This window comes from Alexandromys fortis, unplaced genomic scaffold (genome assembly GCF_014885135.2).
Source record: "Alexandromys fortis isolate MF-2015 unplaced genomic scaffold, M_Fortis_MF-2015_v1.1 scaffold_53, whole genome shotgun sequence".
NCBI classification, from domain to species: Eukaryota; Metazoa; Chordata; class Mammalia; order Rodentia; family Cricetidae; genus Alexandromys; species Alexandromys fortis.
Window position 1 is genome coordinate 6,436,237 of NW_026067939.1, and position 25,445 is coordinate 6,461,681.

Genomic DNA, 25,445 nt, shown 5'->3' on the forward strand with positions numbered 1-25,445 from the left:
GGGGGCTAATATTTACTTCATGAAGTACACATGGGCTTTCTGCAACTCTCTCTCTCTGCTAGTCCTTGGGTACATAACTTTTGGTGATAATAAGAAAATTAGAACCCCAGGTTCAGGTTAAAACTCAATCTTGGATGTGCTTATCAACGCCCATTTAAAATGCATCTAGCTACAGACGGTGCATCTTAAATTCCTCTGGCTACATAGTGCTCAATCCCATGTCTAGTGAAACAGTATTCTCACTACTTACTCAAATCCCAGCTTTTAGGTAAAATAGAAACAAAAATAGATATCCGAGGAAAAGGTTTAAGAAAAGAGAAGAAAAATTCCAAGATAATCCCTATACTGACTGCACCCCATTCAGCTTCCTAACGGGGAGGTGCGGAAGGGAGGATGGTACAATTCCCACTCGTGACGTGGCTGTGTCTCTCTTCCCTCTCCACATACAGTGCTGGGAAGAGAGAGGGGACATTTGGGACTCCGATTCCGAAGCCTCTGCCCATTTTTTTTCTTTTTTGGGAAAGAGTGGGATTTGGAATCATGTCCGTATCTCTAGAACAGCTCCGAAAAGTGCCGGGGGATGGCACTGTGTCTTCTGCCCCAGAGCCTGGAGCCTGAACAGTAAGCAGTTCATCAAGCAGTTCACTGGAGGAAGAGTGGGGAGTCTGGAGTCAGAAGCCATAGCAGAGGACAGAGCCTGAGCGGAGAGCGGTGTCCTGTGGGAAACCATCCCACGAGTCACAGCTGGACTTTAGCAGCAAGGTTATTGAAGGCTCAGGCTTTGGTTGTTTGCCAGGTAATGTTATTGGGTAGTCCCGTCCCCCCCCTCCCCCGGCTTCATGTACATCACCCCTAAAGCCAGGAAAGTTGGGGCACAAGCTGCCAATGGAGGAAGATTGTTGCAGAGATAGAAAACACCAAGAGACAGCTGGAACTCTATCAAGTCGTGACTTTTATTTTTAGCTGCTACTGTCCTGAGTTCCCAGGGTCCAGTTTGGAACTGAAGCCCAGCTAGAAAGCGAGGGCCACTCTTAAAGGCAAAGGCCACAATTTATTCTTGCATAAGTGTACTTCTGAAGGTGGGAGAGAACATTCCGATCTTTTGCATTTCTGGAATTCCTGGTATTGTCTTAGCCCTCTCAGGTTGGTCACAGGGCTGGTACCACACCTAAGATGAAGTCCTCAGCTGCCACCAAATGTCTATTCAGCCCTTTGAGTCTCCTTTGGGTACAGAAGAGCTGAGTCCCTGCTCTAGGTTCCTGGGATCTAAGTGAATCTCACCAGACGCTAGGTAAGACCCATTTTCTTCTTCAGTTGTTTTCCTTAAAATGCCACAAACATCTTCTACACTGGGCTGTGAGTCTAGTTATGCACCACCGCCATAATGGTGGTTCAGTCTACATTGTACATACAACCGCTGTGTGTCTAACAGTGGTCCCGTAAGATTTAATCACCTAAAAATGTAGCCATCTTAATCAGATAAGTACAGCCAGCAACTTTCACAACAGTGATGAAATAACCTACTTGTTACATGTTTGGGGCCAGAGAAGAAAAGGAGAATTGTAGCCATTTCTCCACCTATAATACACTCAGCTTAACCTAAGTGATTCAGCATGGGGTAGAGCTGACAGATAATTAATAGAAGCAAAGACAAGGTTTTATTTACATGCCTGGAAATGAGCAGCAGACAGTTGGGAGCAAGGCTGACATTTACAGGGCTTCAGTGGGCAAGTCTGGCAAGTTCTAATGGGTTCTTGTAGCGTGATTCAGATGTGTGGTTTCCCATCCTGTTTGGAAACTCCCCTAGAGGTCTACAGCCACTGAATTTGTGCTTCCCTGAAGAAATCAAGAAACACCCTTCAAGGAAGTTGAAAGGAAGCTGTATCATGGGACATTTGGCTTTAGTGACTTAGCTAGTTGCAGTCAGCTGAGGGTCAGATTTGATTTCCTTCTGCATCTCTGTAACTCAGAGCTTGCAGTTTAAAGTACCCCAGTCCCTGAAGTTCTAGTGACTTGAGCCTATAAAAAAAGAGTACAACACACTGCTTCCCAGGGGAAAAGGCACACAGATTTCTTCCTGTGCAATTGTACAGGAGTTGAAGAGTGTGAATCTCAAAGATGGCCCAGGTGGCTGAAGTTAAAATTACAGGGAAGAGAGAGGTGAGCTTTGTAGGCAATTGGGGAGAAGGGCTGTTTTTGTTTGTTTGTTTTTTGTTTTGTTTTGTTTTTTCGAGACAGGGTTTCTCTGTGGTTTTGGAGCCTGTCCTGGAACTAGCTCTTGTAGACCAGGCTGGTCTCGAACTCACAGAGATCCGCCTGCAAAGGGCTGGTTTTTAAAAGTGGTAAATGGAACTGAAGAATAGGTAATGATCTTAGACCAAGTTCACCTAGGTTCCAGGTGGTGTGTTGTCAACTCCAGTCTCCTTGTAAATTAATCTTGTAGGAGATACAGCATTTAAGTGGGGGGGGGGGGGACACGGACATCAGAGAAAGTACCTTCTAGTGCTTGGGGAAAGGAAAAGAGGCAAGAGATGTGGTCCAGAGAGGAGAAGGTCATGGCAAGCAATTGTATTCTCAGGCTTCATTCTCTGAGTCCCTGATACTGTCAGTTTCTTCTGCTGCTTCTCTCTTCCCCTCCCTCCCCCTTCCTTCCCCCATCTCATGATGTCATGCACCTTTAATTCAGACATAGCTCTGCTTAGCTTTCAAGATCAGATGAGACAGGATATGGTTTGAGGGGTATATCTAGACTCTTTATATACCTGGAGAACACACATGTATTTTTTGAACTGCTTTCTATCCCCACCATCTTTATCCCTAATAATTTTAGTTTTATTAAGAACAGGAGTGAGTCTTTCACACAAACTCTGTGCTGGTCAACATTAGTAGACTTCCCATTGATCCCATTCTTTTTTCTCCTCTACCATCCATTTTCTGGTTCCTGGTTAATTAGTCCAGTGACATATTCTATTGTTTTCTTCTCCTCCCCTTTCCAGAAAAAGATCCCCACTATGATCAAGTAATATACCATCTTTAGTTATCATGGCTTTTTGTGTCTGAATATGAAATTTTTCCTTGACTTTTGTTGACTTCCATGACATAAATTTTTGAGAAATTAACTTTTTTTTTTTTTTTTTACAAAGTTAGAACAGCCCTTATTTTGTCTTTGTCTGCTGTCTTCTCAGGATTGCCTTCAGACCATTCATCCTGACCAGAGCAGTCCATGCAGAATGTTGTAGCCCTACAGAATCTCAGCCAGAGGCATGCAATCTGTGTGCTGTCTGTTTCTCCTTTGTCACTCTAATTGTGTTCCCATGGTCAAGGTGTTGTCTGGATTGCTCACTCTGTGGTTGCTAGGGTTTTGTTGTTGTTTGTTTCTAATTAGATATCTAGTAATAGGCTTTCTTGTGGAATTTTCATATATCTTTGTTTTGTTTGACCCCACCCCCATCTCCCTGCCCTTGGTCCCTGTTTAAGTCCTTCTCCCTTTGTATCCTCTCGCACTTTAATGTCGTGTGCATTCTGTTACACTCCTGCTTTACACCTTAAAACTCTTTCCTTTCCTCTCATGGGCCCCTTTCTTGTTTCATGACCTCACTCCTTCCCAATAAACACACACGCACACCTGCACACACATACACACACACAATACACATATGCACACACATACACATACACACACGTGCACACACACATACACACACACACACACACACGAAACCAGGATGTGCACGTGTGAGAGAATATGTGATATTTGTTCTTCTGAGCCTGGGTTACGTCACTGCCTATATTTCTGAGTTCCATCCAGGTGTAGTTAAAAGGTAAAATAACGTTAAAGAAAAAAAAGTTTCTCCCGGTGACCAAATGGTGTAAAGATGCCCCCTTGTGGACGGTTAGGTTCTCTTTATAATCGAATTTAAAGACGGAATCTACTGTCTTTAAATTGTTTAATACAGCACTGCACATACGCAACTGGGATGTGACGCTGTCGCCCTTGCTGTGAGCAACGGAGCCAACAACACAATTAGAAATTAAGTTCCTTACAGATCATTCTGGAAATATCATTTCAGACATATTTATTATTTTATGTGTATAGGTGTTTTGGTTGCATGTATACAGGTGCTCCACAAGTGTGCCTGGTACTGAGGAAGTCAAAAATGGGTGTCAGAATCCCCTGGTACTGGAGTTACAGAGGTTATGAGACTCGATGTGGGTACTGGGTATGAACCTCAGTTATCTGCAGAGGTAACAAGGGCTCTTACCTGCTGAGCCAACTCTCCAGGGCCCCATATTATCTATTCTTAAAAGGACTGTATTGATTTTAATAACTTCAAGGTGTATCTGTAATGTAAAAGTCACAGAAGTGGTCACCTCCTGAGATCGGGACAATGGGGAATCTAGTATCTTGGCCGCATGCTATGTCTTTATTGCTTGACTGGGGCTTGTGGCGTTCCACTTAGAGAAAATTCATCAAAATTCACAAGATCTGTGTGCTCTTTGGTGGGTGTTGAATTTTAATAATTTGCTTTACAACACTCATTCCTTAGGTTTTAAAAGCAATTTGACCCAAATGATGATGCTTAACTAATAACACATTCCTTTCTTTAACTGTTTCTGAAGGGGCTGGGACATAGAAGCCAATAGGTTGGGTAGTACAGGCCCATTACCTCAACCATGTGATCTTGTGTAAGGACTTTTATTTCTTTTGTGAGTCAGTCCTTTCTACTACAGCAGTGCTTTGGGGCTACATAAATCAGCAGAGTTGAAAGGAAAAACCTTACCAAATACCTGTACCAGTCTGAAGAAGCTAAATCTTTCACGAAACTAAATTACGTCAATAGGGTTAGGTCCAAATAGAATTCTATATTGTCCCCCATATGACTTAGGAAGAAAGAAGAGGCCCTTTTAAAAGTTTTAAATGGAGAGGGGACAGAGAGAACGGACAGGGACAGAGGCGAAGGGCGCCTGCTGCTCTTACAGAGGACCTGTTCAGTTTCCAGCACTCACATGGTGACTTACCATCACCTGTGATTCGAATTCAGGGTATCTGGAACCCTCGATTGACCTCCAAGGGTACTGAGCACACATGCAGTGCACTTACATATGGGTAATGCACTCATACATGTCAAATGAAAATAGGGTAAAAAAAATTTAAACGTTTCCAAAGACAAAACAACCTTGTCCATTTTGATCTTTTGACCTGGAGCCCTAGAGAAAGGTGCAATCAGTTGCAAGCTAATCGAACAGAGAGGAAAGGAGAGCGTCTCAGTAGAAAGATCTGGATAAATGGAGGAGCCAGTGGCTGAAAGAGTGGGGGAGCCGTCACCCGTGCATGTGTCCGCTGGACAGAAAGGGCAGCGTTCTGCTGAGTAAGCGTTAATTGGACATTATGTGCTGCCGATAAAAATGTTTCCCAAGGATTATTAATTCCCATGCATCTATTCCCATGCCCTCAAATTAGCACGGCAGTAGTTTCAAAGGGATTCTCCCTCCACATACAGCATATTAAACTACTTCATCCAAAGGACATTAGATGTTACGGGTACATCATGAGCCCCCCTTCCCCGAAGCTTTAGTCCTCCAGCACATTCCACATTTCATAAATTTTAATGCCTGTTTTGTCCTATACTTTCCTTCCCTGTGAGTTGCTTCAAAGAACTTAAAGAATGTGTGAAAATGGGGCTAAAGAGATGGCTCAGCAGCTAAGATATATTACTCTTCCAAAGAACTGAGTTCGATTCCTAACACCCATGCCAGCTGCTATATGACTCCCTGTTTTCCTATATGTGCATGTGTTGTGGGTGCACATGTGTGTGTGTGTGTGTGTGTGTGTGTGTGTGCCTATGCATGTATGGAGACTAGAAGTCAATGTCAGGTGTCTTTGTCAGTCACTCCACTTCATTTTCTGAGACAGAGTCACTCACTCAACCGGCTCACAAATTAGGCTAGACTGATTGGTTAGGAAGCTTCGGTGATCCTTCTACACAGAACATCAGGAGTGCGTGTGTCTATCCAGCTTTTACATGGGCGCTGGGGATGGATCTCGGGTCTTCATGCTTGACCATCAATGACTTTACAGACGGAGCCAGCTTCTCACCCATTGGTTATTCTCTCTTTTGAAGTTTTTATTATACACATGTATGTATAATGTGTGTATGCTTGTATATATGTATATGTATGGCATGTGTGTTCCGTGGTGTGGGTGTGGAGGAGGTCAGAGGAAACCTGTAAGAATCAGCTCTCTCTTTCTGTCATGCGCCCCTGGGAACTGAACGCAGGGCACCAGGCTAGTGACAAGTGTCTTTACCCACGGAGGCAGTCCTTTGTTTCTTACTCTTAACCACTTGAAGCTAAAGAGCTTGGACCAGACATCATCTTGAATTTCATGTTGTGGAACTAGAGCAAGGATCCATTAGCTCTGGAGGTCACCCTTGGGACAGCTGTAAATTTAATTCTCTATAGTTTGGGGATAATCCAGTCCCCATATGAGATTATAATTAAAGACCGAAAAAAAAAAAGAGAGAGAGAAAGAAAAGAAAAAGAAAAGAGAAAAAAAGGAAAGGGAAGGAAAAGCAGAATCCAGGATGCCACCGTGCAATTTACTGGGGGAAGGGGTCTTGACAGTTGTAAAACAGCTGGATTACCACAATCTGAGTCAGAAGGAGAAAGCTATTATATAATGGTTTCACCTAAACCTCTTGGTTGATCTCAATCTAACATCAAGGATGAAGGTAAAGTTACCAAAGCTGATGATGAAAGTCTATTTATACAGCTCTGTTCCACTGGAAGGGCTTTTCGTCTGTCGTGTGATGGGGTTACTATATGGGGGGAACAGACCAAGGTTTCCCCAGAGACTGTTATGAGGCAGTGCTAAGTCAAGATGACAGCACACTAATTAACCCGAATCCCTGTGTATCCTTAAGCTGGCAAGGGGTTTCTGCAGGCAGAATGAAAACATCTTCCCTAGTCGCTGTTTACCCATTATATAGTAACAAGATGACCATTCTCCATGCTGTATTCCAAAAGATGAAGGCTGCCACATTTAAGTGGAGTTGTTACTGATTGAACAGTGACCTGTTTTAAGCACTGTTACATTATCTTAGCAGTTAGTTATAGCTACATTGTTTTCTTAGCTGCCCTTACCAATGTTACAAATGTTATCTGTGCCGTGCCATTTTATTGATGAGGAAGGCACAGCTCAGAGTGGATGGGACTTCACAGAGAGAACAGATTTGTGTTCTCAGTGTCTAAAGCATGTTAATGTTCAATAAACATCAGCAGAGTATAAATTTGGAAGATTTAATCTTTTGGAATATAGTATGGGCAAAAATTATTTATGATCTGCAATCCTCCCATCCAAAGGAATGGGTCTTATTTTAGAAGAAGCAGAACACTGAATCTTGGTGATAAATGAATTGCTAAGATTCCAGAATAAGTCAAGCCCGTTCTGCCATGAATAGAGGAAAACAATTCTTGCAGCTAAAAGCATTTCTTTGTATGTGAAATCAAAGCTATGACTGCATGCCAAGCCACTGACAAATACACCTCAAATTCTAGGCTGCCTCTTATCCTCTTAGAAGCTTTCAGAGAAAATTAATGAGTTCATCCGAGAATTGGTTGAACGAAGTCAATTTTCCCTGAGCTGTTTGATTGCTCACTGCCGCATGGATTAGGGGTTACAGGAGAGGGTCACAGTAGGCAGTGTAGCTCTAGGGCCGGCAAACACGGAGACCTCATCATAAAGCAGGGGAGGAAAATCACTCCACATGAGGGATTAAGGTTTTAATTGGCTTTCTCAGGGCACTCGCAGACTTTATTCAGGAGCTAATTTTGAATTTTAAAGAAATATTTGATGAGTGCAGTCATGGTCATTTAGGATTCTCTATTTTACAGTCATAAATATTTATTAGACACATTACCAGGATCTAAAAAGCAGACTAATAAATATTTACCGAGAACAGCCGGCTATTAGACTTCTTAACTTAGTGCTTCCGACTATGTTAATTTTGGCTGTGAATGTGCCAATTACTCTGCTTGCTTAGGGACTCTAAACTTGAAAGGGGGAAGAATTGCCAGAGTAGTAGGAGTTATTTAAAAACCAACAAGAAAAAGACAGGAAGAAAAGGCAGCCGAGTAGGAACTGGTGACTCAGCCCTCCCTCTTCTGGCTAACATCCTTCCTCCGCTCAGATAGTCTCCCCTGGGCAGAATAGATTTGTTTCCCCTGAACTAGGGGAAAAATGATTCAAAGAAGCAGGGGCTGCGGAGAAGCTCGGAATAGCTCCCTAGCTGAGCGGTAAGGGGAAATGAGCGGGTTGCAGCACTACAAGCGTAGTATCTCAGCCGGGGTTCTATTGCTGTGAAGGGACATCAGGAACACAGCAACTGGGGCTCGCTTACGGTTTCCGAGGTTTAGACCATTATCGTCTGGCGTGCCGCGGCAGCATTCAGGCACGTGGTGCTGGAGAAGGAACTGAGAGTTCTACATCTTGATCCGCAGGCAGCAGAAGAGACTTGTGTCCCACACTGGGCACAGCTTGAGCATATGAGACCTCAAAGCCCACCCCCACAGTGACACACTTTCTCCAACAAGGCCACACCTCCTAATAGTGCCAACTCTCTATGGGCCAAGCATTCAAACACATGAGTCCATGGGGCCACACCCACTCAAACCACCATACCTGGTAACTGTGTGAGCTGGCTGTGGTGAGTCACCTAGCTGCATGATTTTGGCTAGAGTTGCTGGTTGCAGGACCATAAGTCTGGCCTACCACCCCCATCCTTTCTTTGGATTCTGGGATCTACTAAAATTATATTCACAATTTGTTTTTGTTTTGTTTATTTTTCCTACTAAATAAATCAGGATCCATTTCTATTGCTTGTAAATAAGAGCATTAAGTGATGGAATAGCTAATTGAGGTCTTAAGGAGCCTTGTTATTTTCATTGGCACGGTGGCTGAACCTTCATCTCCTGCTGTCTAAACCAGCAAGCCCAGCTCCACAGTCACCAGCCTGCTTCTCTAGCAGAGACCTGGCTGTTCAGTCTGCAGCCTGGTGTGAATTCTGTTCCCACAGGCACTGGCCCTATTGTTGCTGCTAAAGGCAGCTTTAACCAAATCTCTATCATTCTATTTATGAATAAGACTTGAGATTCAAAGTTTGGGGTGAAAACCTGAAAGTACAGAGAGGCTTTCTAGGGGCTGAGTAGCAACTATTTAGCTCTCCTTGCTGGCATCCATGGAAAAAGCTATTGAGTAAGTGGGGCTTCCTGCACCACTGTAAACCCCGCCTTACTACTTCCTGTGTCTCTCTGTCTCTCTTGAATGTCCTCTGATGTTCTATGACTACTTTCTGTCAACTTGCCGCTAACACAGCCTCCTGACCCAAGGTTAATTTTATTTAACACATGCATAATAGTTCACAGTGTGATTGAATATCTCCCAACAAACTCTATTTAGGTCCAACAACAACAACAACAACAAAAAAACCCCTCATGAACTAGATTTGGTGTGTTGTACACCAATTTGAGACCTGTGTGATAAATTCATAAAGCAGGGGAAGAGAAATTACAAATGGAGCCCATTAGGGGTAATCCCCTAACCCCTGCTAGTTATTGAAGCAATCAATGTCTTTTTGAAATATCATGTTATTTTTGTCATTATGTTGTACAAAATGCTATATAGTTCAGGGGGGAAAGCAGGGTTAGGGTGGGAAAATCTATTCCATAGATCATATTTAGTTTAAAGTCTTTTCCCTGACTTTAGTTTTAGACCAGGTTGGTGCCAACCTCATTCATTATATAGCCAAGAATGCCCCTGAATTTCTGATTCTCTTAACTCAACAAATGCCTTTCTTTTCTTGTTTCCCTTCCTTCCTTCCTTCCTTCCTTCCTTCCTTCCTTCCTTCCTTTCTTTTTTCTTTCCTCCCCCTTTTCTCTCTTTTCCTTCCTTCCCTCCCTCCCTCCTTCCCTCCTTCCCTCCCTCCTTCCTTCCTTCCTTCCTTCCTTCCTTCCTTCCTTCCTTCCTTCCTTCCTTCCTTCCTTCCTTTCTTTTTTCTTTCCTCCCCCTTTTCTCTCTTTTCCTTCCTTCCCTCCCTCCCTCCTTCCCTCCCTCCCTCCCTCCCTCCCTTCCTTCCTTCCTTCTTCCCTTCCTTCCTTTTGTTTTGTCTTTTGAGACAGGGTTTCTCCATGTAACAGCTCTGGCTGTCCTGGAACTAGCTCTATAGACCAGGCTCCCTTTGAACTCACAGAGATCCATCTGCCTCTACCTCTTGAGTGCTGGCATTAAAGGCGTGTGCCACCACCCAACTCAAGTGCCTTTCTTATATTAAACTCCATTTATAGGGTGAAATCTGATGCTTGAAGAAGGACAGAGAGTGACTGACATGAGTACAATTATAACATAAATTTATTCTTTTCAATTAAAAAAGTTGAAATTGAACATTTTCTTGCATTTGTTTCTTACTCTCCTTGAGTGTTTTGAATTTTTGTTATATAATCTGAAGAGATGAGTCAGTGATTAAGAGCATTGGCTATTCTTGCGGATGGTGTGGGTCTGATTCCCAGCACCCACATGATGGCTCACAGCTATCAGTAACTCCAGTTCCAGGGCATCTGATCTCTTCCTCTGACTGCTGAGAGCCATAGGTATGTACATAGTACACATAACTTACATACAGACAAAACACATATCTACATCAACAAAATAAAAGCAAGGACATATTTAAGAAGGAAAGGGAAACACAAAATACTGACTTGAGAGGACCTAAAGGAAAAAGTAGTATTTGAAGTTTTGTTTCTGAAAGACACAAAGAATATTGGGCAATTATAAAGTGATTTATCCCTATAAGGCACCGCAGCTCGTCTGAGAGACTCCCATGAGAGTCAGAATCTGTTAGAAATACATTTGGGGGGAAAAAAGTAGAAAAGCCAAGCACAGTGGCTTAAGGAAATGAAGACTTTTATCCCTTGACAGAGAGATGATGTAAATGTGGGGAGTCCCGGATCTGGGCCTCAGAATAGTGCCACTGCAGAGACCCCAGTTCTCAGGCCGTGTGCCTTAGCATGCAGGCACTCACCCTCACTACTTCCTGCCTTATCCACGTCTCCTGGCTGCCCTTCCTCTGGACATCACATCTGTATTTCAGACTTCAAAAGAGCCAGAAGGACATGGAGCAGTCTAGTCAAAACTCAGTGATTCTAAGCCTTTTTAATGAGACTGGTAAAGCTACCCTGGAGACCGACACAATGATTTTCCTCTAGCCATTTCCTGCTGATCACCATGTCTTGATGAGAAAAAGCATCTCAGATTTGTCTTTCTATAACTGGCTCAGTGAGTTTAATACGATTGCCTTCAGGTGCATCCATTTTGTTACAAACGGCTTCATTCTTTATGGCTGAAAAGCATCTCCATTGTACCCATAAATGACCTTTTCGTTATGCACTTCTCTGCTGTTGGACATTTGGATCGATTCCATAGCTTAACTACTGTGGCTGGGCCTGCAGAAAACAGTGGTATGCCATGCAGTGTGGTGTGTTGACGCCAAGCGAATACCAAGGGGTGGCACAGCTCAGTCACATGACAGATCTAGTTGGTTTAGAACACTGCGTAGCGTAGAAGCTGGAAGGGTTCACATGCTCCCCAGCAGTGTACTTAGGACCCCTTTTGTCCAGGTCCTAGCCAGCATTTGTTGTCTGTTTTCTTAATGACTGACATTCTGACTAGGGTGAGATGGAATCTTAAGGTAGTTTTGATTCACCTTTCTCTGATTGCTGGTGAGATTGAACTTTTTTTTTTTTTTTGCATTGGCCATTTGGATCTCATCTTTTGTGAACTATTTGCTCATTTCATTAGACTATTTCTCGTTTTTATTTCTTGTGTGTTCTAGCTATTAACCTTCTGTCAGATTCATAGCTGGCAAAGGTTTTCTCCTATTCAGTAGGATGCGTGTTCACATGATCAACTGTCTTCTTTGACTATGGAAACTTGACTATTTTGGGGTCCTCCCATTCTGACTGCTCACCTTATATTCTGAGCAGTTGGACCCTTACTCCTGAACTCTTTACCCGTGCCTGTATCTCCTCATGTACTTGCTATGTTTTTCCTCTGTCTCACATTTTACAATAGGGTCTTTGAACCGCTTGGAATTGATTTTTGTGCTGGATGCAAAATGGGAATCTCGCTTCATTTTTCTACATGTGATAATCAATTTTCTCTAGCACCATGGTCAAAGAGTGTCTTTTTATGAGTGGGTATTTTGGGCATCTCTGTAAAAAGATTCGGGCTGCATTTGTGTAGGCTTACATCTGGATCTTCTTGTGAAAGGTCAGGGTTGGGACCGTGGACACTGAAAACGAGGACCAGCAAAGGAATCAGCTTATTCAGTGCAGAGCCTTTGTTCTTACCCATATTGTACGGTTGCAGGTCTGGTTACAAAATACTGAGAGCATAAGAAACCAATCTGTTATGTGGGCTTTTTTCTTACTGGACAAAGAGCAGCTTTTTATATGTTACTAATTAAATCCTTTTTCCAGAAGATAAATGTGAAGAACTTGAGGCCTGGCCAAGGGAATACTTGTTGGAGTGTAAAGGCAGTATGCTGCCAAAACTCTGTGAGCATCCTCTTGTTTTCCAGGGACGCCTGGCAAGTACATTATTCTGGCCTGACTTCAGTTCAACAAATCTCCTTCATTTCCCCCTTTTCCTTTAGTCATATTTTGTAACGTAATATGGAATACAGCTGCTCAATGTTGAGTCTTTTCTTGATGTTGGGAGGCTTTCTTCTTCAGACCATTAAAAATAGCAATACCAAACAAACAATCAATGTAAACATTACAGCATAGGAGAAGCTTGCCATCTTAGCTTGATTAAATGAATTGAACTTCTCCAAGCCATCAGCAATACCTTTCAATAAAAATGAAGTGGAATGAAAGGCTCATTCATAGTATTTCCTTCAACCCCCTTAGCTATTAAAATAAACAGGTTCTTCTTACCTTCATTTTTGGTTCTATTATGAATAACTGTCCACTAGATACAACTTTAAAGCAATGAACTTCATGCCCAATGCAAGTAGGAAGTCCTTCTACTCCTATTTAAAAGGTTTAAACCCTCTTCTTTGGGAACTGTCATGGAGTCCTTTAATCCAACTAGAGTCTTTAGTATAAAATGGAATCGTGGGATCCCCAGTGCACTATTTGCTTAAGGGATGGTTGGGAATATAAGCCCAGTAAGAAAAACACCTTGCTTCGCTTACTTGGCTAACGTGGCCAAAACAAGGTTTCAGGGGCTTTATTTTGCCCCAGATGAAGAACGATCTCTTCTCCTTTGTTGGCTAATATTTGCAGCTGTCCCCAGGTAGGAAAAGAACAATTCACTGTGGAAGGTAATGCTTTCACAAGACTTCTGTTGGAGTCCTTAGGTCTGTTATGTATAGGAACTTATCATTGCAAATAAGACTGCTTGGATTTCTTTCTTTCTTCTTTGTATTCCTTATATTATGTCTCTTGTTTTTACCATTCTAGCTAAAACTTCCAGTACTATACAGAAAATGGAGAAAATAGACACTCTTGTCTGCTTTAGTAGAAATTAAGCATATCTTTTAAAAAGTAGCTGTAATTTATGTTGCAGTAATTTTCAATATTTATTATGTGTATATAAAACATACATAACTTATGGAGCTGAAGAAATGGCCCAGCCGTTAAGATCATTGCTACTCTTTCAGAGGACCAGAGTTCGGTTCTCAGCTCAGAATTTATATGTTGGGCAGTTTAAAGCCACCTGATCTGACACCCTCTTCTGACCTCTATAGGCACCTGCATACACATGGAATACACACTTACACAGACACACATACATAGACATACAAATACATCTCAGCAATGTTTGTATGTTTCTCTTGTACCTTGATATCTTGTTGAGTTCACTTACTAGTTCTAGGAATTTTTCTTGGGATTTCCCATGTAAACAATAATGCCATTTGCCTTTCTCTGCTCTCTCCTGGCAGAGAGTGCACAGGATTTGTGCCTGCTGTTTTTTAAACATGTGGCATTGTTCTCCAGTGAAATGATTTGGACCTCGTGGTTTGGAGGTGGGAATGGGAAGATTTTTTCAAGTTTCACATTCCAGGTCCTTCGTAGTGAATGAGCGACTCACGTACTTTTACATTAAGAGAGTATTGCTGGTTGGTGGACTTAAGGAAATGGTCTATTGCATCCAAGTTGTTGAATTTATATGTGTAGATTCATTATAGATTTCCCTCATTAGTATGAAATTTTGCCAGTTCCTTATGTATCTCCTTCTGAAGCAGTTCCAAAGCATTACAGATGTTAATTTTTGTTTCTTTGTCTCAGAGCCTCTGGACCGCTACAAATGGGCTGGTGATCTGCTTTTGCTGAACTCTACTGATAATTCCTGGAAACTGTTTCTGTTTTCCCTTTTCTTAGTTTATTTCCTTCAGTAACATCTTCAGAAGGACATGACTTTGAGTCTCTCCTCAGATCCTACAGAACTGGAACCGTAGATGGCTGAGCCGTGGGTGCTGGAAACTGAACCCAGGCCTCTGGAAGAACAGCTGCCTTTAAACTGTGAGCCAGCCCTCCAGGCCCTAGACAGAGCATTTTAAGGCTCTGTGACGGGGTGAAAGCCGCAGTGACTACATCACCCAAGCTGCACCATTTCCTGCCAGCTCGCCCCGCCTCCCGCACCCTCCCCCTCCACAGGCCCCGCCCTTTGCTCCACGTGTATTTTTGACCCGCCCACTCGCTCCTCTTATCGGCGTCCTTCTGCACACGGGATTTCCGGTCCTCCTCTCGCGACATCTTCCCGGTGGCGTGGCCAGCTGAGGCAACTGTGAGGGATCCCGGGGCGGGCGGAGCTGACGGCTGAGCTTGTGCCTCCGCTTGTCAGGCAGGAGCCGGTTCCTTCTGGGGTCGCGGTGCGGCTCCTGGCGCCGGCCGTGGGCGGAGGAGGGAGCGGGCCGGGAGGTGCAGGCCGGCCGCGAGCGGACCGCGTGGGTGCTGGAGCGCGGGGCGGGGCGGGGAGGGGAGGGGCGGCGGCCGGACCCACGCGGGGCCGCGGCGGGCGGCCTTGGGGTCCCCGGAGCCGCCCCGCCCGGGAGACGCCCCGGGGTGCAAAGCTCACCGGTTCTCCCCCTTCCTTTGATAGATCCGGAGCGATGGAGTACATGACAGAACCCGCCGACCGCAGCCCGGGACACATGTGAGTTGCGAGCCCCGGAAAACTTCCTGAGGAAACTTTCAGTGGCAGGAGCTCTTTTCTCAATTGGGGGGAAAAAAATGAAGTTTTAATCCCTTAAGAAATCTAGTTAAGTTATTCAGTTCATTTTAAGTTAGATCTAGAGAAATGCATGCTTCGGGAAGGGGTTTTACTAGACGTCTGCTGGAGAGACAGTGCGCTGCGTAGTCATTCTCCACACGTGGATATTTTCATTTATAACTCGGAACCTCAGACATACGAGCCACACGCTAAGTGCTCACATATGGAAGTTTATTATATTTTTTAAAATATATTTTACCCCAGGAAGTTAGTTATGTTTTTCTTTTGGGCAACAATGTCAGTGGTTAACAACCTTTATTTATTTATTTTTTTTAATTTTTAATTGCTTCAGATAGAGCCCTACTGTGTAGCCCCAGTTGGCAGGAAATTTGCGATGTAGCCAGGACTGACTTTGAGGACCTGTCCCTCCCGCCTTAGCCTCCCAAGTCTGCGTCCAGTACACTATAGAGTTATACTTCTGTCTAGAGCTTCAGTAGACATAGGTGCTCTTCCTGCCCTGTAGTTTAGTGTAGTTTTCTTTTTAAAATTAATTTTTAACATAAAAAGTAATGGTTTCATTATGACATTTTGATGTATAGTATGTGCATATGAGTACACATATATTTAACATTGTTCAGGGCTCATATTTCCCTTACCACTGTGCTTCACCGCCCCCCCTTCCCTTCCTGTAATAATCTCCTTTCTGTTTTCATGTTATATGTACATTTTCCTTTACCGTGAGTCCCAGTACTGAACTGTTTCTAATGTGGAGATCGTGCTCAGAATGAAAACATCTGTGTAGTCAGATGTGCCCTAAACTGGTCAGTGTTTACAAGATTAAAGAGAAACTGCTCTTCCATGCTCTGTTTGTCTTGTTGTTTCTTTGTTGGCTGTTGGTACTGTCACCATGTTAAGTCCTGGCTGTCCTGGAACTCGGAGATCTGCCTGTTTCTGCCTCCTTGGTGCTGTGACTAAGGTGCTCACCACCACACTGGCCTGTCTTATATTGTTCACATGGAATGTGCCTCAGTGTTTGCCACTGATGTTATGCTATTTGCATTGTTAATCTTTTTTATTGTTTTTCGGCTTTGAAGAAGGGATGATGAAGGACAGCATTTCTATCACTGCATGAAGTTCTGTCGCACAGTGCCATGCTTTTGGCATTCTCAGAATTGTAGCTCTGCTTGGTCCAGGGCTCTTCTTCACTCTGTCTTTAAGGTTGCTTTATTTCTTCCTTAGGGTGCCAGCCTTCCATGCCCCACCCCCATTTGAAACAGCGCCTCATTATAGAGTTCTGACTGGCCTGGGACTCAAAGATTAGTGTTCCCTGATTCTTGATTGTTAAGATTAAAGGGGGTTCCCACCATGCTCAGCTTGTCTTTTTTGTTTGTTTTTTAAGTTGCGTTAATGTGCATGAATGTGTGTATGTGTATGTACCACGTGCGTGCAGGAGCCCACAGAGATCAGAAGAGGGGTTGAATCTCCTGGAGCTGGAGTTACAGATGGTTGTGAACTACCACTTGGGTGCTAGAAATCGATGTTTGGTCTCTGGTTTGGTAGGGTTTTATACATACATACATACATACATACATACATATGTGTATATATATAATTTTATTTAACTGGTGAATTTATAAGATCTAATTGGAAATTTTTTTGCTTTATTTTCTCAAGCTTGTGCTGTGAGTGTGGCGTTCCAATTAGTCCAAATCCTGCCAATGTGTGTGTGGCCTGTTTACGAAGTAAAGTTGACATCAGCCAAGGTGTTCCAAAGCAGGTCTCCATTTCTTTCTGCAAGCAGTGCCAAAGGTATAGTATAGTACATTAGTTGTTTAGCTTTCTTAAGTTTTTATTCATGTAGAGAGAGAGCCCCTGTGCTGAGAATACACCAAAGTACACAGAAGGAAGCATGTGCAGTTGGGATTTAACTTCTACTTAGGTGATGGTACTAAGGATTTAATAATTTGCAATTTTATAGTGTGCGTTCTATGGTCCTACTCATCTGGTAAAGATGATAAAAGTATTTGTATAAATAGCATTTTGAATTTGACAGTAGAAGATGACTTCTGAGAGTTGATATTTCATTCGTCTTTGGTTTCATTCTCTTAGTTGTTGGCATAAGCTATTTACATCTGGTGGTCCATTGAGAGACACAAAACTTGCTGGTGAATATGAAAATTATATGCCTGTATTTTCCCAAATAGCACTTGGCTTTGTTTATATGGAGATTGTCTGGACCTTCCCAAGAATTTAAAATGTGTCTCCCCAGAATAATATCTCGGTGTGCACATATATAAGTCCATGTACTTAGTGTATTATCTCAGGCAATTTACAGTGTTTAAGCCTGATATGAGGCTGCTGATTTGTTATAAATGTTTAGTATTAGACAAAGAATTGGGACACCTAGTTTATCTTGGGTTTCTTCCCAACTAGTTTTCTGTATGGCTTAGATATGGTCTCTCTAAGTCTGAACTTCCTGAAGGGATTTTATTAGATGATAGGTAATATTTGAAAGTATTATAAACATGGTTTTTATTGAACCTTGAAATGTGTGCCCCCAAGCTTGGCTAACTAAGGCTTATTATGAAAATTTGTTTTTCAGCTTAAAAACTGAAATAGAATTTGTGTCGAACTGTTGTTGATACACAGTGCTATGCTGTGCTGTTTCTGTTTTTTGTCTGTGAGAAATTAACATTTCTTAAACATTTTAGAAGTAAAAAATAAACAATTTTAGTGTAGTTTTCTCTTGATTTTTATGTGATTGTCAGTATAGCTTCCAGGAAATTTTGGGCATTTTTGCCATCCTTATTGGAACTTGTAAAAATTTTATTTTTATTTTATTGGTGTATGTGTGGGCATGTGCATAGGAGTGCAATGCCCTGAAGGCCAGGGGCACCAAATCTCCTTAGAACTAGACTCCCAGGCATTTGTGAGCTGCCAGTATTGAGTGCTGGAAACCCAGCTTGAGTCTTCTTAACTACTGAGCCATCTCTCCAGCCCTCCTCACTGGAATTTTGTATTTTTTTTTTTAACATTTATGGATTTGTTTTGTATGTACGTGCACTTTGTTGTCAGAGGATAACTTGGACTTGGTTCTCTTCTTCCACTGTGTGAACTCAGATTGTCAGGCCTGGCAGCACGCACTTTGATCTCTGAGCTATCTTCAGTGCCTCCTAACTGCGATTTTACTAATTGAGGTGATAAAACAGATAGTAAATATCTCATATTGGCTTTCTCAGAATTTCAGTTTGAGCTAAAGACAGTGGTCTCTCATGAGGTTTTTAATCTTTTGGATTAAGGTTTCAGAGTAGCTTTGAGTATTGGTTCTGGTTAATAATCAGTGTAAGTTATGCAGGGCCTATGGAAATGAATGGCAGACTTAGTGTGTTATCTTCTTTCAGATACTTTCAGCCGCCAGCATCGTGGATACAGTGTGCTTTAGAGTCCAGGGAGCTTCTTGCTTTGTGCTTGAAAAAAATTAAAGCATCTCTAAGTAAGGTAGGTGGGATGGTTAAAACACTCAGTTTCAGAAAATCCTTCCGTGTGGAATTTGCTTTGTTTTGGTGACTGTTGTTTGTTTTGCTCCTATTTTTCTTTTCCTTTCATCTACTTTTTGGTGCTGGAGAGTAAACCAAGGACTTTGCCCATATTTGTCAGGTACTCTACCACTGAGCCATTTTGCTAGTCCCATTACAAATGTTTTGATCACACACACTTAATTTTTATATTGCCCTTTATTCAGTAGTAACATTTTTATTTATTAGAAAAATTTGGGGACTTATTTGTTTTTATTTTATGTGTATGGGTGTTCTGCCCGCTTGTATGTCTGTGCATTATGTGTGTGCAGTGCTTTTGGAAGCCAGAAGACATTGTTGGGATCCCCTGGAACTGGAGTTCCAGATGCGTGGGAGCTGGGAATTGAACTCGGGTCCTCTGGAAGAGCACTAAGTGCTCGTAACCACTGAGCCGTTGCCTCAGCTCTAGCAGTAATACTTTTAATTAAGGTCTGAAATCTTTCAAGCTCTTATTTGTCTAGGGTTTTTTTTTTAATTGTCTGGAGGGAAACAATGTAGTTATGACAACTAGAAAGGAAAGGAAAGAGATGCTCCATTGAATTTTTTTTTTTTAAAGTTTTGTGTAAATAGAGAACATAGTAAAATGATTTTAGGGTTGGTTAGATGGGGGCAGAAGAGACTGAAGAACCATATGGAAATTAATTGAAGGAAATGGAAAGGTGACTGCGACAGTTAGGGTAAAGGACAAAGGACTCGATACCATTGGCAATTGCCTGTCTGAGGAGAAGTGTGGTGAGCCTTCTGAATGCTGAAGTGGATATCAGAGTCTCCCCATTCTGCAGATGGAGGTTAGAGCCTTTAGACAGAGCACAGACCTATTTAGTGCTGTGTACATTTCCTCCTCTTAACTTCCGCAGAGAGAAATGGGGCGGTGGCAGCGGTGGTGGGGAGGACTATAAGATTGCGGGGGCGTTGGTTAGGAAGCTGCTCATCTTCTGTTGGACTTGGTTTCTTGACTACTGGGATTTGCTGTAGCCTCCTCAGTCATATTGGGTGGGTTTTCCGTTTTAGTACTGCATCTGCCGTGGCTAGTCTTTTCTCACCAGGCAATATTTGATACAGTTTTAATCTGCTTGCTCATACTTTTTAGTCCGTTATTTAACGGATTTCTCCCTGCACCTCCAGACCAGTATCATACTGTCCACTTATGTGTGTCATAGATGCCATGAAGCGATCTTTTTCTATTAAACCTGTTGCTTATTTGTAAGCAAAAAAAAAAAAAAAATTGTATTATCCAGCTGCCTAAGCTGGATACTTGGACTCTGTGCTGGTGTGTGTTCTCTTCTTTCTAATCTATAGATATTAAATCTGTAGAATTATCTCCTAAGTAGCTGCTCTTGCTTCTCTTATTTCTGGTTCCTCTTAGTTCAGGTCTCTACTCAGATTATTACAAAGGCTCCATCTTGTTCTCTCAGTCTTTTTGTTCAAAGTTCTCATTCTAGCCTGTTTTATATTCAGTCATCAAGATTAGCAAACTGTTTTTAGTTCCTTATCTGTCAGTGAGTGTTACAGTTATGTAGTCAGTACATGAATACTTCTCAAATGAATGTCCATTCTTTCTTTCCTAACTTATTTTATGTACCTTGGTGTTTTGCCTACATGTATATCTGTGTGAGGGTGTCAGAAGCCCCAGAACTGGGGTTATAGACAAGCGTGAGCTGCCATATGGGTGCTGGGAATTGAACCTGGGTCCTCTGGAAGAGCAGCCAGTGCTCTCAGCCACTGTCTCTCCAGCAAATGTCCATTCTTAAAGGGGGGAGGAGGGAAATCTATAGTCCAACATAGAAAGATATTAACTTGAATAGACACTTTTATTTACAGAATAATTGTGTTTCTTTTGCATAATGAAGTCATCAGTTTGTTATTTAAAAATTTTTATATTTGTATATTTTAAGAGCAGTAGCTTTTTTTTTTTATAGTTCTTTCTTGGCTCACTGTGCAACCATTAGGTTGCCCTTTCATGTGCTACTTTTGTTGCCATGGCTTTAGTGATAGACCTTTTACTTGTTTGTAGTGAGTGTTGTAATGATGTTAACCCCATGTTCCTTCAAAGATCTGAGTTGTTTATGAATGAGGTATTCATTCATCTTTCCGTCTCTCAGATGGGGACTTAAGTTTCCGTTCTTTTCTTCAATATTTTATGAAGGTTCGCCTTGTCGATGCATGCTTTGTTTGGACTGAGCCCCATTCCAAGAGGCTTAAAGTTAAATTGACAATTCAGAAAGAGGTAAGCTATTCAATTTTCCTTTAATATGGTTAAAATAGAAGTCATGAGAATGAGGGACTAATGGTAAATTATTTTATGGACTAAATGCTTTAAAAGGAAGAGTATAATTTAAATCTTAGTCTTTTGTTATCTTTTAATTATCTGACTTATAATTGGGTCACTAATAGCTACCATTGCTCAATTTAGTGGATTCAGTAGTCTCATTAAAGGTTTTGTTTTTGTTTTAAGATAGGCTCTCACTAGATAGCCCTTGTTGGTCTAGCGCTTACTAAGTAGAAATCCTGCCTTTGCCCCTGAGTGCTGGCATTAAAGGCAGTGTGCACCACCATGCCCAGCCCTCAGTTATTTTTAGCAGCCGTATGTTGTTGGTGCCTGTAATCCCAGGGTTGTGAGGACTAAAGTTCAGTTCCTGGCACCAACATTGGGCACCTTTCAGCCACCTGTAATTCCAGTTCCAAGGGATCCAGCACTTATTTCTGGCCTCCATGGCTTCCTGCACTCATGTGCACATCTATACACAGTTAAAAGTTAAAACTTTTTAAAAAGCAAAAATAATTAATTTTAAAAAGATTGAAGTTAAAACATTAGCTAAGACTGATTCTTAAGTTTGACTTATTATCGTATATCACAGTAGCAGAATCAGAATCTCTGGATTTGTTTATTATTATTTTCCTGAAGTACTAAAGATCAAGCCTAAGGTCTTAGGTGTGCCAGGTGAGCTTGCTACCATTAAGCTTTGTATACTCCTAGACTGTTTCCCAAATGCTGAAATTTTAGGTGTGTGCCAGCATGCCTGGTTTATATGGCAGTGGGAATCAAACCTAAGGCTTCAAGTGTGACAGACAAGCACTCTCCCAATCAAGCCACATCCCTACCCCCAAGTGTTTTTTTTTTTTTTTTTTTTTTTGGTTTTTCGAGACAGGGTTTCTCTGTGGTTTTGGAGCCTGTCCTGGAACTAGCTCTTGTAGACCAGGCTAGTCTCGAACTCACAGAGATCCGCCTGCCTCTGCCTCACGAGTGCTGGTATTAAAGGCGTGTGCCACCACTGCCCGGCTCCTACCCCCAAGTTTTAAAAAAAATATGTTCACAACCACTTTTTCTAGAGGTAAACTTAAAATGGTAATCTAATACTTGGAATTCATGTGTACCTTTCTTAAAACAGTATAACTTACCACTGGGGTGAGTGTTGTAGGAAGGCTGTGTGTTTGTTCCTGGCTGCCCAGACCCAAAATAATCACACATTATATTTATTATTTATAAAATGTTTATATTTTTAAAATTTCTATTTATAAAATATTATTTACAACACTGCTTGGCCTATTAGCTTATGCATATTTCTGGCTAACTCATATCTTAAATTAACCCATCTTCATTAATCTGTATCCCCACAAGACTGTGGCTTATCAGTTCCGGCATCTGTCTCCAGTGGGGCTACATGGCTTTTCCCTGAGTCTTCTTTCAGCATTCAGTTTAGTTTTCCCCACACAGCTCTACTCTTTTGCCCTATCACAAGCCAGGACAGTTTCTTTATTAACCAATGGCATTCCCAGCCTATGGAGGGGAATCCCACATCAGGGAAGTAGCTCAGTGCTAGAGTGCTTGGCCAGCGTGCATCAGGCCCCATGTTCAATCCTTGTATGTTCCCTCTCTTCTCCCAAAATAGGTAGTATATCTTAATTTTATAATTTTAACTTTAGCCTACTGGTGTCCTTAATGCATTCAGAGAAAAAAGTTTCAAATTACTTATTTTTCTTTAATAAAGAAAGCGGTCCCTATTGGACAGAGCTGTAAGAGTGAAGGAGTGCAATTGCTTTCTTTTCCAGGTGATGAATGGTGCTATCCTTCAGCAAGTGTTTGTGGTGGACTATGTTGTTCAGTCCCAAATGTGTGGAGACTGCCATAGAGTAGAAGCTAAGGATTTCTGGAAGGCCGTGATTCAAGTCAGGCAGAAGGTACTGAAAACAGATAACGAGTGAATTCTGCATCATGAACTTAGCATTGCTGATAAAACCTTCTCTGTTCCCTTGATGTATGACCAGAATCTAGGTTTCTGGAACATTCAACTTTGGAAATACATCACTATTTTATGTTTTAGTTAATTTTTAAAGGGTGTTTTTGTTTGAAGAAATCGATGTGCTATATCTGCAGATGATAGATGTGTACTATACTTACTAATGTCTTTTGGCATATAATGTACTGATTGTCTGATGCATGGATGTTTAGACTCTTCACAAGAAAACGTTCTACTATCTGGAGCAGTTGATTCTGAAATATGGAATGCATCAGAATACACTGCGTATCAAAGAGATTCATGGTGAGTTCATATTGAAAAGAATTGGAAACTATCTAAATTTTCTTTCAGTTATGCCAAATAACGTTGTCTTTCTCAGCTTTTGAAGCAATTGCAAATTCTTTTTAAAAAATCATATGCATATATGTACACATGTAAAAAGAAATTCTTAATTTAATATCTACATTGTGCATGTTGCTTAATTTAGGAATTGAGTTTTGAGTTTTCTTCTGTTAGCTGATACTGAACACACGTTAGTGGCTATTGTGGATAACACATGTCTAGAACTGTTTTTTTCTGTGGTGATGTCCCTCTGTCCCAGTTCATTTATTAAGCATTTAGTTTATGATAGATGCCATTCTTTGTCCTTGGAATATAATGCTGTATTAATATTATGTGTTGTTCGTCTTGAAGAATAAGCCAGTGACTCCAATAATGCAGTGTAAATAAATAAGAAACTCATCAAGAACTTGTTTCATTTGGGAAAGATTGCTCTGATTGGAAAATCTCTTAAGTTCTACTTTTTCTCTGTATTTTATGTGCTGAGAGGTAATGTGTGATAGATAGAATTCAGTATAAACTCACTAAATAAAGAGGGATAAATACATAGTGAAATATCTGAATGGAGTTCTGAAACATAAAATTTCATGGTAGTTTCTAAGTTCTGCCTCAGAATGTGCTGGATTTTGTTTGACATGGTTTCTCTGATGGTGGCAGGGATTGCCATCTGGGTTTCATGTGACTGCCCCTGAGTGACACTGTAGGCTTATAGCATTCACTGTAGATGCAGCACACTTTTATATATATATATATTTGATGGCGATGCCATAGTTCTGAAATTAATAATTTAAAATTTAAATATTTTGAAGCAAACGCAAGACTCCTGCTACTAATAGGTTTTGGTTGGTGTTACTGTTAGACAAGAGTTGTTTTTCTAAGTCACTTTTTAAAATACAGGATTTCTGATGGTGACTGTTCTTGAAGAAATGACCGAAGTCCTTAAATGAGAAAGCAGTATCAGTTATGTGAAAACGTAATCTGTGCCTCTATGTTGAGAGTATTACTGGTAGGCATAGGGTTGTCTGCATCATGAAACAATTTAGTGGTACCTTGTCTTAGGGGTTTCTGTTGCTATGAAGAGATTCTATGGCCACGGCAACTCTTATAAAGCCTCTATTTAATTGGGGCTAGTTTATTGTTCAGAGGTTGTTAATGGTGGGAAACTGGCTTGCAGGCAGACATGGTACTGGAGGGGTATCTGGGATTTCTATATCTTTATTGGCAGGCAGCAGGAGGAAGAGACATTTGGCTTGGGCATCTGAAATCTCAAAGACCTCCTCCAGTAACACACTTCTTCTAGCAAGGGTACGCCTCCTAAAAGTGCCATTCCCTATGAGCCTGTGGGGGCCATTTCCATCCAAACCACCACACTTGTGTACACGATTCCTTTATTGATTGGCTAATCCCTAGGGAAAAATGTGCTCAGTAATGCCTGATGGAGAAACTCAAAGCTGGATGTGATGTTGCATGTCTGTTGTCTCAGTACTTGGGAGTAGGAGGCAGGAGGAGTGAGCGTTTGAAGGTTGTCCCCTGTATAAGCCTGCCCAGGCAACATGAGAGTCTGTTGGATTGCTTGTTTGCCTTCAGTTCATTTATATTCTAGCTAAGGACCATAGTAGAAATTATTCTCACAGAATGTTTCGTTGGCAAAATGCCGCGGACCGTCCCTCTCGGAGACCACCACCCACGGGAGACCAGGGTGAAGGATAGGATAGTCAGGATACGATGCAAGGGAAATGACAGACAGACACACTGTGTAGTGAAAATCTGCTGCAATTTTACTTCTGTAAAGCTTCAGTTTTTGTACAAAACAGATCAAAGAACTTGGCAGGTGCATTACATCACCCCACTCAGGGTTCCAGACATAAATCAAGATTAAGCATAACCAAAATAGAGCTTCTTCTACGTGCTCCTTTCTACGTGTTCCCCCTTCCGTGCTCAAGATGTTGGCAAGGACTTTTAGTTTTGTTTTGTCTTTTAGAATTCTGTCTCACACCATTATTTACTTTCTACCGTGGGTGA

At 41.8% G+C, this 25,445-nt stretch overlaps 1 protein-coding gene across 8 annotated transcripts in view; it reads left to right on the forward strand.

Annotated features, from left to right (window-relative positions):
• The first annotated feature begins 1,170 nt into the window (after positions 1-1,170).
• Nmd3 (NMD3 ribosome export adaptor) overlaps positions 1,171-25,445 on the forward strand; it is a 96,559-nt gene continuing 72,284 nt past the window's right edge. For 3 of the 8 annotated variants that reach the window (XR_007592739.1, XM_050147425.1, XM_050147420.1), the window contains exons 1-8: positions 1,171-1,291; positions 14,347-14,902; positions 15,161-15,214; positions 16,946-17,080; positions 18,673-18,769; positions 20,993-21,073; positions 22,897-23,025; positions 23,297-23,387. Coding sequence is in view for 7 of the 8 variants with exons in the window: in XM_050147425.1 (XP_050003382.1) it covers positions 15,171-15,214; positions 16,946-17,080; positions 18,673-18,769; positions 20,993-21,073; positions 22,897-23,025; positions 23,297-23,387 (577 nt within the window). In the remaining variant the exon portion in view is untranslated. Of the gene's footprint in view, positions 1,292-14,346; positions 15,006-15,160; positions 15,215-16,945; positions 17,081-18,672; positions 18,770-20,992; positions 21,074-22,896; positions 23,026-23,296; positions 23,388-25,445 lie in introns of all 8 variants that reach the window. The other 5 variants (XM_050147421.1, XM_050147426.1, XM_050147423.1 and 2 more) reach the window with 5 other exon arrangements.